The 14,443-nt window shown below is 42.2% G+C and overlaps 1 protein-coding gene across 3 annotated transcripts in view; it reads left to right on the forward strand.

Annotated features, from left to right (window-relative positions):
* The window catches only part of robo2 (roundabout, axon guidance receptor, homolog 2 (Drosophila)), a 1,389,008-nt gene that overhangs the window by 578,499 nt on the left and 796,066 nt on the right, over nt 1–14,443 (forward strand). Inside the window, exon 2 of one of the 3 annotated variants that reach the window (XM_073044780.1) lies at nt 12,933–13,133. The exons of the other annotated variants lie outside the window; for them this stretch is intronic. Within the exon in view, the coding sequence (XP_072900881.1) occupies nt 12,933–13,133 (201 nt within the window). The remainder of the gene's footprint in view (nt 1–12,932; nt 13,134–14,443) is intronic. 3 annotated transcript variants of the gene reach the window in all.

Raw genomic sequence — 14,443 nt, forward strand, 5'->3', positions numbered from 1 at the left:
GTATTATCAAAGTGCATTGTTTTCTTGAAGGCATTTACAGGAAATTAAAGAAATACAATAGGATTTGTGAAAAAGTATATAACAAAGACTGACAAACAACCAATGTACAAATGAAGACAAATTGTGTAAATAAAAGAAAATAATACTGAGTTGTGGAGTTTTGAAAGTGTGTCTGTAGGTTGTGGAATCAGTTTATTGTTGAAGTGAGTGAAGTTATCCAGGAGCCAGACTGTTGTGGGACGTGAGGGTCCCACACCTGCTGCCTGATGGTCGTAGCAAGAAGACATGGATGTGTCTTTGATGATGGATGGCACTGGCTTCAGGTGTTCAATCATTTAGGATTTCAGAATGAAATTTTACCTAAGGTATAAGGTACTCTACCAAACTCTTTCTGTGCCTCCCATTCAGACGCTCCTAGTTCATTGACTCTTTGCTTGCTGACGTTCACTGATATTGCCCTTGTTTATTGCTCTTTGCTTGCTGCATGGAGAAGCGAGAAGGTACCACTCCTTGCTTTTTTCTCTGTGTTTATGTCAGATCTGCCTTTGTCAATATGATACAAACACCAGCAATACTTAAGAAACACCTGGTGTCGTAAACACTTGGCTCCCCTGAGTGCGGGCAAGGTGCTGATGTGAAGAGATGGGAGGGCTCAAAGAAATTTTCCCTCCCAATCTTTTTCCATCCTCAGACAACAGTAGGCAGCCACTTAGAACGATAAATCAAGTCTGTACTAACGTGCCTCTCTGCATGACGAAGAGTTATCCTTTGCTGGACCACTGTAGTTGTCTTGACTATTATTGTACATCTCGTCTTGTTGAGTGACTGTACGGCTTGTAAATATGTTTCACAAAGGAGCCTTCTCGAAGGAGGAACTGTTATGCATGATGCTTTTGCGGATGTCTCTGTCAGACCCTTTCAGTCTGATAAATTTTAAGACAGATAAACCCTGTGTCAAGAGCACCACAACAGTTTCTTACGATAAAACAACTGAAGTCATCTCCTTCCCCTTCACCATAAATTATGTTTCAGGTAATTTCTTAATGATTATTTTTATGAATGATTTGTTTGTCTGGTGAAGCTGTTGTTGTTGTTGTTGTGGTGTAGTTCCTTTTGCTACTTGCCCCTCCCACTACTGAATGCCCATGACGGGCACTTTGAGAAAATGTCTCAGTGCCTTTAGTCACCATTGTGGGTTCTGCCATTGCCAGAAGTTTGACTGTCCCTGATATTCGGCAGGGAGTGACAGAACAAACCATCTGGGCTGGCCTCTCAGCCAGCCTTGGACCACAGGCAGCAACCACGGCAAACTGGCCAGGGTGCTGGCTTTCAGGACCTGCTACCTTCAGTGAGGCCAACACTTCACTTTACTAGACGATTGCGCCTTACCCAATTTCATTCCTAGATGCTGATGCTTGGGCACTTTGGTTGCTATGGTAGCGTAGCAGTTAGTGCAACGATCTTACAGCTTGTGGCATCAGAGTTCAGAGTTCAATTCTGATGTCATTTGTAAGGAGTCTGTTTATCCTCCCTATGGAATATGTGCGTTTTCTCCAGGTAATCTGATTTCATCCCACAATCCAAAGAAGTGCCGGTCGGTAGGTTAATCGGTCATTGTAAATTGTTTTATGATTAGGCTAGGGCTAATTGGGTGGGGAGGGGGGGAGCGATTTGTGGGGCTTGCTCCGCAGCATGGTTCAAAGGGCTGGAATGGCCTATTCCATGCTGTGTATCAATAAATAAATAAAAGATTAATTCCTTCAGGAGAATCCCGGATAAGTGATCTGGCGCCACGAGTTCAGATTCATCCGGGGCAACTAAATTCAGTTAATATGGAATAAACCTGGTATTAGTAACAGTGAAGATGTAGGTACCTTACTGACCAGTTGAAAGAACCAAACCCCCTGTGCCTTTAATAAAATCTTCCATGTCCACACTCACCTGGTCCAGCCATACTGAATGCCAAGCCCACAACAGTGTGGTTGGCTGTTACATGGCCCCTGAAATAGTTTAAACAATTGCCCTTGTACCAAAACGTTTGAGGACAATGGAGGATGAGTAAGAAATGCTGGCCTCGCTGCTGGTGTGTAAGTGGAAGTCAGGTCAATGCAGGTATAAATGAACCAAATAATGTTAATTTCAGATATTGAGTTATGTTTTGTATTATTCTGTTTTGGGACAAATCTTTTCAATTAACAGTGTGATAATTGGCATTTTATAAGAAAAAACCCCTAATTTCTCACACCTAGTCCTATTTTGTCAGTTGGGACATTATAAAAGCCTGTCTGTTTACGCTGCCTTGCAGAGATCTGGTGTGAGGTCCTGTTTAAATTTGGAGTCCTAAGTTCAAAAGTTTAAAGTAAATTTATTATCAAGGTACGGTACATACGATATTCTACCCTGAGATTCATTTTGTGTGGGCATTCACAGTAGAACAAAGAGATACAATGGAGTCGATGAAAATGTGCACACAAAGACTAGCAAGCCTCCAATGTATAAAAGACAGACTGTTCAAATACAACAAGAAAAACAAATAATAATAGAAGATAGAAATCTACAGCACACTACAGGCCTTTTGGCCCATAGTGTTTATTGCCGACCATGTTACCTACTCTAGAAACTGCCTAGAATTTCCCCACCGCATAGCCCTCTATTTTTTTAAGCTCCATGTAACTATCTTTTTCAAAAGACCCTATTGTATCTGCCTCCACCACCGTCACTGGCAGTGCGTTCCAACCACCTGCCACCCTCGGTATGAATATAATTACTTGTTTATCTAATAATAATATTAGATAAGTAATAAATAATATTGAGAATGTGTTGCAGAGTACGTTCTCAATATTATTTCTTATTTATTTATTATTATAACTAATTGTTTTTCCTTTTGTACTTACACAGTTTGTCATTTTTTACACTTTGGCGGTTGCTTGTCTGTATTTGTGTGTGAAGTTTCATTGATTCAGCCTGCTGATTCCATTTTTAAACCTGACATTCTTGCACTTTGACCCAGAACCTTTTGCCTGCTGAGGTTAGTTAAACAGACATATAACCAATGGTCCAAGAATGGCAGTATTTTAAATAAACACTGACTCTTGCCTTCCCTGTTCTATCAGGTGATGATAAAAGTAGGCTAGCTAATTTCCCATTGTCCTTTTCCTGGAGGTTTCATCACATGACCTATTCAAGTTCAGGTTAAATTGTCATATGACCATACATGAATACCCATGAATACAGCCAAATGAACCAGCGTTTCTTCAGGGCCGAGGAGCAAAACACAGTACCAACAGTCACACACAGCATAAGGCACATATAAGAAACAAGCACATGTAAGATATCAGCAAACTACATAATCATTATTATGCGCCATGTTGTATTGACATGGGCGATCATAGTCTTATCCATGACCGTGATTGTTCTTGGCAGATTTTTCTACAGAAGTGGTTTGCCATTGCCTTCTTCTGGACAGTGTCTTTACAAGACGGGTGACCCCAGCCATTATCAATACTCTTCAGTGGTCGCCTAACCAGGATTTGTGATATGCACCAGCTATTTGTCAGACCATCCACCACCTGCTCCCATAGCTTCATGTCACCCTGAATGAGGTGGGGGTGTTGGCTAAGCAAGTGCTACACCTTGTCCAAGGATGACCTGCAAGGTAGTGGCGGGAAGGAGCACCTTACGCCTCCTTTGATAGAGACTTATCTTCACTCCACCACCTCCACAGTAAAATACAGTCACGCAGAAAATATATAGTGCAAGACCCTGAGTCTGTGAATATTGCAGCAGTCTGCAGTTGTACACAGTATGTCTTCTTCCAAGCAAGCATTTGGGGGAGCAGCTTGGAAGCCATGCCACACCGTTCCCCTCCTGCCCCCCAAGCACTCCGATGGAGCACACTGACTCCATTGCCTCTCTCCTGGACAGTTTTAAAGAGGTGACACCATGGCTTGAGGCCTAGTTGTCACTACAACCGAGGCCACACAGCACTCCAGCCTTATGTGAATGCGAGTTCATTTGCAACTTTTAAAAGAAGTTTGGATAAGTACATGGATTAAGGAAGGTCGTTCAGGTGAGGGCCAATGGGTCAAGGGTGGGCGAAGTACCGTAGAGGTTAGCGTAACACCATAACTGTAAGATTGGGGTTCTATTCCTGCCACTGTCTGTAAGCTGCTTGTACGTGTCTCCCCACGATCCCATGGAGTTTCCTTTGGGTGCTCTGGTTTTCTCCCACATTCCAAAGACATACAGCTTAGGGTTAGTAAACTGTGAGCATGCTTTGTTGGCACTTAAAGTGTGGAGACACTTGTGGGTTGCCCCCAGCACATCCTCAGACCATGTTGGTCATTGATGCAAACAACGCATTTCATTTCAATTACATTTGATAAATAAAGTTAGCCTTTCTGTAAATATTCAAGTTCTTTGAGTAGCCTTCAGACAGGGTGTGCCAACACTGACAGCCTCAGTGGGAGGGGTGGAACTGAGGGAAGGTCACACTGTGGGAGGGGTGGTAGTGAGGGAGGGTCACACTGGGGGAGGGGTGGTACTGAGGGAGGGTCACTGGGAGGGGTGGTACTGAGGGAGGGTCACACTGTGGGAGGGGTGGTACTGAGGATGGGTCTCGCTATGGGAGGGGTGGTACTGAGGGAGGGTCACACTGTGGGAGGGGTGGTACTGAGGGAGGGTCACGCTATGGGAGGGGTGGTACCGAGGAAGGGTCACAGGAAGGGAGGGGTGGTACTGAGGGAGGGTCACACTGTGGGAGGGGTGGTACTGAGGGGGGGTCATACTTTTGCAGGGTTGATACTGAGGGAGAACATCCCTCTGATAGAAGGCTGGTACAGGGGGAATATCTCACTGACAGCACTACAGGGTTTAATATCGAACATTAATCTTGGCCCTCAGTGTCCTGTCCAATGGACACTGGAGGTCCCACTACGATTACCACAGTCAGGGGAGTTTGAAAGATCTCCTGGTGTCCTTGCCAATATGCCATATGAGAAAGGCATAAATTCCCTTTACCACATTGCTCTTCATGAGAGCTTGCTGTGCAGAAATTGACTGGTGCATGTTCCTTTTTTTATGACACTGCCTACTGTTCAAAACTCTCTGTGTCAAAACAATGAGTGCAAATCTTAATGTGTCTCAAGCATCAACGTCTCAGATAATGGTGCATAATGTGGCCAGGGAGTGGTCGTCTTGCAGTGATGTGTCAAACACACGCATTCTGAGTAGCTTCCATTCCCAGGAAGATTCCTTGTTTTTGCACTATGAATTGTTTTCCTTCACTCTCCTTGCTCCTGCTGTTTCCAGGTGGGAACTTATCTGCAGCACACTAATTAAGACCTGTTGGATCAGGGACACCTGGTTTCTGCTGAAGGCAGCAGTGCCTGGGACAAAGACTGTTGGTTCCTTGGGGGAACGTGAGCTGAGGAGAGCTTCTGTTGAAGCTCTACACTAATTGCAATACACATGGAAAAACTATACTCAGAAGAGCTTCTTGCAGAGCAGAGATAAGTGCCTGAGAGAGATTGATGAGCTGTGCTTCTTCCAAATATTGTTTACTGCCTACAAAACACTGGATGAACTAATTGGGATAACAGAAACTTTGATGAGTGCTGCTGTTATCCAGTGTGTATTTCCTTCTGGGAAATCACTGAGATTTTTAAGAGATTTACTTCATTTATCACATATGCATTGAAACCTACATACGTTGTTTGCATTAACAGCCAACACAGGATGTGCCAGCAACTTACTAACTGGATAGTCTCTGAGAATGAATAGCCTAAACAACCAATCAGGAAACCTGCAGAGAAGGAGTCATGTTCTGAAACCTCCAGGCACCCATCCAACCAGTGTTGGCAACCCTAACTTGAGACACCTTAATAGACAGTTCCTTCCTCATGAACACTAAAGGCAAGAGGACCAAACAGATCTCCTGACCATCAGAATGGAACTTCTTGCTGCCAATCCATGTTACCAGAATAAGGGTTATTTTCACTGACATTTGTCATTAAATGTATATTTTTTTGGTGCCAGTACAGTGCTGTTGACTGGGAAAGGCTGTTCCTTAACTGCCTGTAATGTCAAGCTCTCTTCTTTACAAAGCTTCAGAAGCAGAGGTTTGTGGACGAAGGTCACCTGCCTCTGACGGTTAGTCCTTGAGCTCTTTCTATGTGCAAAACATTCAGGAACTAGCTTTGGTAAACTTGTACTGTTAACTTCTAGGAGTTTGGAAAATAAATACCGGAGGACGTATATCTCATCGAGACATGGAATGTCTCCTCAGACTTTTAGAGTACCGCACGGTCAGTGGAAAATTTAAAATGGATCTACCTTGTATGAAAAAACTCATGGAGAAATTGTCTCGTTTAAAAACTACAAGCAGAGCCACAGCCCACACTACACCTTCATCCCCGTTCAGTAAGATCACAGGTAATGTTTCTGTACTTTACTCCTCCGAGCCTGTTGCAACTAATCGACTTCATCCACGCCTTTGAATGAAGATGGAAGCCAAATCTTGGGCAAGTTTGGACACTGGGGGTTCAGGGCACAACTGTTCAATAGTCAAACCCCATGTCCAGATTAAAAATGCAGCAAATGGCAAATCAGGTAACACTCAGACTTGATCAGAAAGCCAATGATGCAACAAGATTAATAGCACAGGAACGGTGAGGAGGTGAGGCAAGAAGAGAGAAGGTCTGTGAATATGACAAAGGTTATTGGTTCATGGATGGTGATCATACGACATAGAAAAAAGATGAGTTTGGTGCAAGTGTCAATTGAAGGAAAGGATTCATGATGGAAAAATGGTTGAACTTAGACATAAGTGCAGTGTGGTTGACGTTTGACATCAATTGCTAAACGTGCATTGAGGTGATGGTTGAAACTGCCAATGCTGTGAAGCATTAGGCATGGAGTATTTTGTTTTATAGGGTGTAATAGCATGTTTTTGAGAATTTTTTTCTCATATAGGCATACATTAAGATGTGCAAACTGTAAACCAAAAAAACTGGTAATTTATTTAGAAGCAGATTCTGACGGTTTTAAATTGAAGTTTAGGACCCTCCTAAAATGCAAGTTATCCACGTTTCAACTGCATTGATAATCCACACTGAGCTATTGCTGAGGGATATGGGTTATCCGGAGGCAAACAGTTTTGATTTACTGGGATGACTGTTGAATAGATTTGTTCGATGGGCTGAATGGCCTAATTCTGCTCCTAAGTCATTTAGTCTTATGGTCTTGATGGCTGCATGAATGTAGTTGTGCAGAAACTCGAATGAAAATATCAGTATCAGGTTTAATGCATCATGAAATTTGCTTTTTTGTGACAGCAGTACAGTGCAATGAGTAAAATTACTACAGTACTGTGCAAAAGTCTTAGGCACCCTAGATATATCTATGCCTAAGACATTTGCACAGTACTGTAGGTGATAATGTAAAAATGCAAGCAAGCATAGGAAAAACTAAACTAAAAGAAAAATAACAATTTTACACTCAAATCCAACAACTATTTACTTCAGCAACATTTTGACTTTCTCCATTGTAGAACAACCAAGAAATTGAGACCAATTATATTCTCCAAATTGAAACCAATTATAGTCTCCAAAGACACCATTATTTTGTTGAAATATTAACAAGAAATTGAGACCAGAGATGGAGCTAGAGTTGTAAACTTTTTGATGTTTCTTTATAACTCAATCTCAGATTTATTTTCACAAGTTTGCGACAGTCAGTGGTTTAAAATTGTGCTTTCAGCCTCTTTCATCCCAAGAAGTTATTCTTTAATGCGAGCGAATTTAAGGCATCATTCAGTTGAAGTGTCTGATTGGATTAAAGGGTTCAGTAGGATGGAGAGAGCAAAACTATTTCCTCAGTGTTGTGTGTGCGTGCGTGTGTGTGTGTGCGCGCGCGCATACGTGTGTGTGGTGGGGGGGCGTTGGTGGTGAGAGGGTTCTGAAGCCACTTCATGGCAAGAGCGGAAACATTCAGAGTCACATCTGGAAGCAATTCTTCACACAAGTGGTGCTGGAATCCTTGAAGTCACTGAACCAGGGGTCGATTAGAATTATTGAAGTTATTACGTTTTTGTTAGTTTTGGTTTAGGAATTGGAATTGGCTTATTATTGTCACATTTACCGAGGTACAGTGGAGACTATTCATACAGATCAGATCATTACACTGAGTTGGTGATTGTCTGTCGTGTCTGATGATGAAAAGAAACCTGTGCAGTAGAGTTTTTTTAAAGTGAAAAAAAAATCTTTGCACTGGGGTAGTTCCATTCTATTGATCTCAGGAGCCTGAGTCCAGTGGTACGAACAAGCCTGACAGACTGGAGCCTTCCTTGGTTACAGTGGATGACATTGATGACTTCTGTGCCTTGTCCTGCCCTTCGCTCTCCATGCAGTGCTGCAGAACCGCTTTCCTTGCCATTGGCTCTCACTGTAGATCCCATCCACCCTGCCTGCCAGAGCATGAGAGGCATGTCCCTATCTCACCGGAATATGAAACCCACTGGCTACCTTCACCTGGTTCAGCCCGCCTGTCAAAACCGTGTGGCTGATGTTGCATGCAAACAGCTACTTGGAGCCAAAGGTGAGAGCTGAGTGCCCGGTGAGGACCAAATGAGAGTGAGCTGCCCTGGGATGAACACAACAAGCCCTTCACCAGAGGTGCTCCCCATACACCAGGTAGAACAACATCAGAATCAGAATCAAGTTGCGTATCACCAGCATAAGTCAAGAAATTTGGTGTTTTTGCATCAGCTGTACATTACAATGCATAATAATAAAAACTATGAATTATAATAAATATATATATATATCTGATAGAGATATCTGCTCACAGAGGGGAACCTGAAATGTTGAGTGTGTGTCTTGAAGCTCCTTTACCTCCTTCCTGATGGTAGCAATGAGAAGAAGGCATGTCCTGGGTGAAGGGGGTCTGTAATGGTGGATCTTGCCTTTCAAAACAATAACAGAATCTGAATTTGTTTATTTTTGACACATATTCCAAGGTACAGTGAAAAGGTCCTGCAAGCTGTCCACACAGACCGTTTCATTACAGAGTATCAGGGTAGGACACGGTAAAACAGTAACAGCATTATTTTGCACAGGAGGAATATAGTGGCGTAGTGGTTAGTGTAAAACTATTAAAGTTCCAGCGACCCGGGTTCAATTCCCACCACAGTCTGTAAGGGGTTTGTATGTTCTCCCCGTGACTGTGTGGGTTTCCTCCGGATGCTCCTGTTTCTGCCCATGTTCCAATGACGTATAGGGTTAGTGAGTTATTTGGTCACATGGGTGTGATTTTACAGCATGGCATGTTGTACCTCTAAATAAATAAACTAAAAATACAGAATAAAGAGAAATTGTAGTGCAGGTGCACCATAAAGTACAAGATCCTAATAACATAGATTATGATTGTGAGGTTAAGTTGGGGTGCCACGGTAACATAGCAGTTAGTTCTGCTACAGCTCGGGGCATTGGAGTTTGGAGTTCAATTCCGATGTCACCTGTAAGGAGTCTGTACGTCCTCCCCATGGAATGCGTGGGTTTCCTCCAGGTGCTCCAGTTTCCTTCCACAGTCCAAAGATGTACTGGACATTGTAAATTGTCCCATGATTATGCTAGGATTAAATCGGTTGTTGCTGGGCAGCATGGCTCGGAGGGACAGAGGGACCTACTCCATGCTGTATCTCATTAAATAATTCATAAATAAAGATTCCAGCTTATTGTACCAGGGAACTATTCAACAATCGAATAACAGTGGAGTACAGTAATATAATGTGTTGTGTAAGTTGAATCAAATGCTACTAGAATGTAGATCCCTATAGCACTGTACTGCCCCATTGGCTCACAATGTTGTGCCATCTTTTTAACCTACTCTTTAAATCAAACTAACTTTTCCCTCCTACATAGCCTTCCATTTTTCTTTCATTCATGTGCTGATCTAAAAGTTTCTTAAATGTCCTCAATGTATCTATCTCTTCCATGCCTACGCCTCTCTCTCTGTAAAGTTGTTACCTCTGATATCCCCCCTATACTTCCCTCAAATCACATTAAAATTATGCCCCCTTGTTTTGGCAAATTATGCCCTTGGGAGAAGTCTCTGGGTATCCACTCCAACTATGCAAATTGCACACCTCTATCTAGTCACCTCTCATCCTCCTTCACCCTAGTTTGCTGAACTTATCCTCATAAGGCAAGCTGTCTAATCCAGGCAGCATCCAGGTAAATCTCCTCTGCACCCTCTGTAAAACTTCCACATCCTTCCTGTGATGAGGCAACCAGAACTGAACACAAAACTCCAAGCGTGGACTAACTTATAGTTAATAGTATTGTGAATGCACATTGAGTGCTTGTGACAATTCTGTGCCTTGGGTGCTTGCAGCTTCTTGAAAGATAACAGCAGGTTTTCCAAACTGGTCCCCATGATAAGCCTGACAGGTTCTGTCATCTCTCCTTCTGCAGCAATCCCTGATCTACAGAGAACCCTTTCAAGCATTGTTTCTTTGATTGTATCATCAGTTCTCTGACTTCTTTAAAAAACTTGTAAGTGTCCTGTTGAAATGCAGCAATTTAGATACAGCACTGGATTATCTTTAGTAGTACTTGGCATGGAAGTGATATTTTTAGCTCTGATGAGTCAGATTGAGTACACACAGTTACATTGGGAGACAGCGATGTACTGGCAAACTGCACAAAAGGTGAATTTAATCACAATTTTGTTACTTTAATTATTTTTAAAAGAGGTTTCCATGGTGAGACTCATTAAACTATAAAATATTATTATGATATTTTTCTCTGATCTTATGGAGCTCTTGAACACAAATACCTATTAACTATGCAACCATTTGCACTTACTGAAGTGAAATATTATTTCCTCTTAATGGGGACTTGTGGTTGGAGGGTTTGGGATTAGTAAATTGTTGAATGTGTGACATTGATTTCCTGGTTACTTGAACGTGATTCCTGTGAAGTGTGCGATCAGGGTATTTGCAAGATTTGGACTCTGTTGGCAGTTACAGAGACCAGCCCAGCACAGGAACAGGCCCTTCAGCCTATAATGTTGTGCTGAACCAATTAAATTAGTAATCAATTAGCAACTAAACTAATCTGCCTACAGAATGTTCACGTCCTTCCAATTTCCTCACACCAATTTGCCTATCTAAATGTCTCTTCAAAGTCCTTAAAATTTCTGCCTCTACCACCACCAGGCTGTGCAAACCAAGCACCACTCTGTGTGGAAAAAAAACCTTGCCCCTCACATCTCCTTTGAGTTCTGGGGCATGAAGTCCCAGAATCTGATCTCCAAACCCTTTTGAAGATTTGCATCTTTCAAGAGCAGAGAATCGAGATCATGAAATTAAACCTAAAATCCCCTTTTGCCTCAACCAACTTTTTTTGAGTTTGTTCATGGGATGTGGATGTTGTTGGCAAGGCCAGTGTTTACTTCCCTTCCCTAAATGTTCTTGATCACTCCCCTGCATAGATACTGCCTGACTTGCTGAATTCCTCCAGCATTTTGTCCGTTGCTCTAGATTTCCAGCATCTTCAGAATCTCTTGTGCCTCCTGTATGCCCCTAAACTTACTCCCTTGCTTAAGGAATCAACCCTGCAGTCCTCTGTTGCCTCTCAACATTTTGGGCATCATGTAGCATAGTGGTTAGTGTAACATTATTACAGTGCCAGTGACCTGGGGTACAACAATTCCGCTGCTGTCTGTAAGGAGTTTGCACATTCTCCCCGTGAATGGTGTGGGCTTCAGTTTTCCTCCCACAGTCTAAAGACGTACAGGTTAGTAGGTAAATTAGTCATTGTAAATTGTCCTGTGATTAGGCCAGTGTTAAGTAGCTGGGCTGCTGGGTAGTACAGCTCGTTGGGACGGATGAGCCTGTTCCGTGCTGTATCTCAAAGTAAATATCTGTCCTCGGATTACTCATTCCTGCAGCGAACTCGAATTACGAAGCCAATGAAGAATGTAAACCATTGGTGAAAACTGTATAATTATGTCACACGCCATTGCAGACCAAATTCTGGCCCTTATAGTTCATTTCTCATTTATCCTTTTGTCAATTTAGAATTATATAATTCAAGATGTCGTGTATACCCATGACCCATCTCCAGTCATCACTCCCTATTGAATCACAACCCGCTGTGTAGCTCTGCTTTACTTCTATTCGTCCCACACCCCTGCAGTTCGGCACCTGGAAAGGTTTTTTCTGGATACACAAGAAATTCTGTAGGTGCTGGAAATTCAGAGCAATACATACAAAATGCTGGAGGAACTCAGCAGGTCAGGCAGCTTCTATGGTGGGAACTGGATAGTCAGCATTTTGGGTGAAGACACTTGATCAGGACTGGGAAGGGTCTCGTCCTGAAATGTTGTCTGACCATTTCCCTCTACTGAATCCTCTGAGCTCCTCCAGCATTCTGTGTATTGCTGTGAAAGAGTTTTTATTCCTTTTTGTGAACCCCCAGTAAATTAGCCAGTGTGTTTCACATTATGAAAGCTTATTGCAATCCACTCTCCTTCTGAATCCAGCTGGATACTTCAAATCTGTGTCCAGTGGTGATGAACTACTTAGCCACTGGCAGCTATTCTCCACAATCTCTCGAGTACAACCTTCATATTTTTATAACCAAGTATGTGAAGGATGAGGGGAAATCTCACTGAGTGATGGAATAAACTGGTGGGGATGAACCGTCTTCACTGCTTTGCCCACAATTTCAAACCTCAATCTTCTTTCTGATGCACAGTTAACTGTTTATTGCTCATCTTAATTGTCCACCTCCTAATTGTAAGTACTTTAGTATTCCCAGAAAGCCTCCCAGTAGCCCTCAGAAGACACTAGTGGCTTATATTCACTGGCAGGGTTGAAGAAGCCCAGTGAGTAGTTGGTTCAGTAAACATGTGCTGTTGACTTCTAGGAATTTGGAAAATAAACACTAAAGAGCAGTTGACTCGGCAGGACAGAGCATGTCTCTCCCAGCTTTTGTACCACCATTCCATGACCGGAAAATTTAAGATGGATTACCCATGTATAAAGGATCTTGCTCCGAAGATGTACCCAACACAAACTACCACACCAACCAGCACCTCGTTTTCTTTTGGTTTGAGTAAGAGGCCAGGTAACACCTTCCTTCCTTTCCTGCTGTGTGTCTGAGCTGGATCTGTTGATGCATACATAGCTGCGTCGCTGGACATTCTAAGGTACTGTCTCGACGGCAGGAGAATAACAAACTGCACAGGAGAGAACGGGTGTACATTTCTATATCCTCCTGGAAGTATGAGGAAAAATAACTGCTTTCCGCGCACGGCATTGTAAATAAATCTGAGGTGCAAGTTCATGTTCAAGTTTATTGCCGTTTAACTGTAGGGTTGTATATCAAAGTAAAGTAAATTTTATTATCAAAGTGCATATATGTTACCCTGAGATTTATTTTCTTGTGGGTATATGTAATAAGTCTTTAGAATAGTACATGTAACAGGATCAATGAAAGATCAACTAGAGAGCTAAAGAAAACAAACTGCACAAATACAAATAGCAACAAATAATGAGAACTTGAAATAATGAGATAAAGATTTCTTGAGGTGAGATCATTGGTTGTAGGAACATCTCAATGGATGGACAAGTGAGTGTAGTTATCCCCTTTTGTTCAGGAGCCTGATGGTTGAGGGGTAGCAACTGTTCTTGAGTCTGGTGTTGTGAGTCCTGAGGCTTGTGTACCTTCTGCCTGATGGCCTGAGTTATGGCAATCTCTGGTAGTGGATGCTGCTTTCCCTTGACAGTGTTTCACATAGATGTGACATTTATGTACTTTGATAATAAGTCGATTTTGAAGTTTGAACTTTGAACATGTATAGAGCTAAATGAATCAATGTTCCTTTGGGACCAAGGTACATATATCATGTACAGCACATAAAATAACATTAACACAATAATAATAAATAATAAAAAAAATTCTGTGGATGTACCAGTTGACATAATGTACGTACTGTATATGTCACTATATACAACCCTGAGATTTGTTTTCTTGCGTAAATCTAATAATAGAATCAATGAAAAACTGCACCCAACAGGTCAGACACAAAACCAATATGGAAAAAAAATAACAAACTGTGCAAAAAAGAGATAATAATAATTATAATAAATAACTAAGAAATATCGAGAACCTGAAATGACGATTCCTTGAAAGTGAGTCCATAGGTTGGAAGTCCACTTCAAAGTCGAGGCAGGTGAAGTTGAATTAAGTTATCCACTCTAGTTGAGGGTTAATAACTGTTCCTAGGTTAAGATTCCTGGGTCATAGGTTAAGGGTGAAGGGTGAAATATTGAAGAGGAACCTGAGGGACAACTTCTTCACTCAGAGGGTGGTGAGAGTGTGGAATGAACTGCCAGTGGAATTGGTGGATGAGAGTTTGGTTTTAGCATTTAAGA

Source organism: Hemitrygon akajei, chromosome 5 (assembly GCF_048418815.1).
Source record: "Hemitrygon akajei chromosome 5, sHemAka1.3, whole genome shotgun sequence".
In the NCBI taxonomy this organism is placed as follows: domain Eukaryota; kingdom Metazoa; phylum Chordata; class Chondrichthyes; order Myliobatiformes; family Dasyatidae; genus Hemitrygon; species Hemitrygon akajei.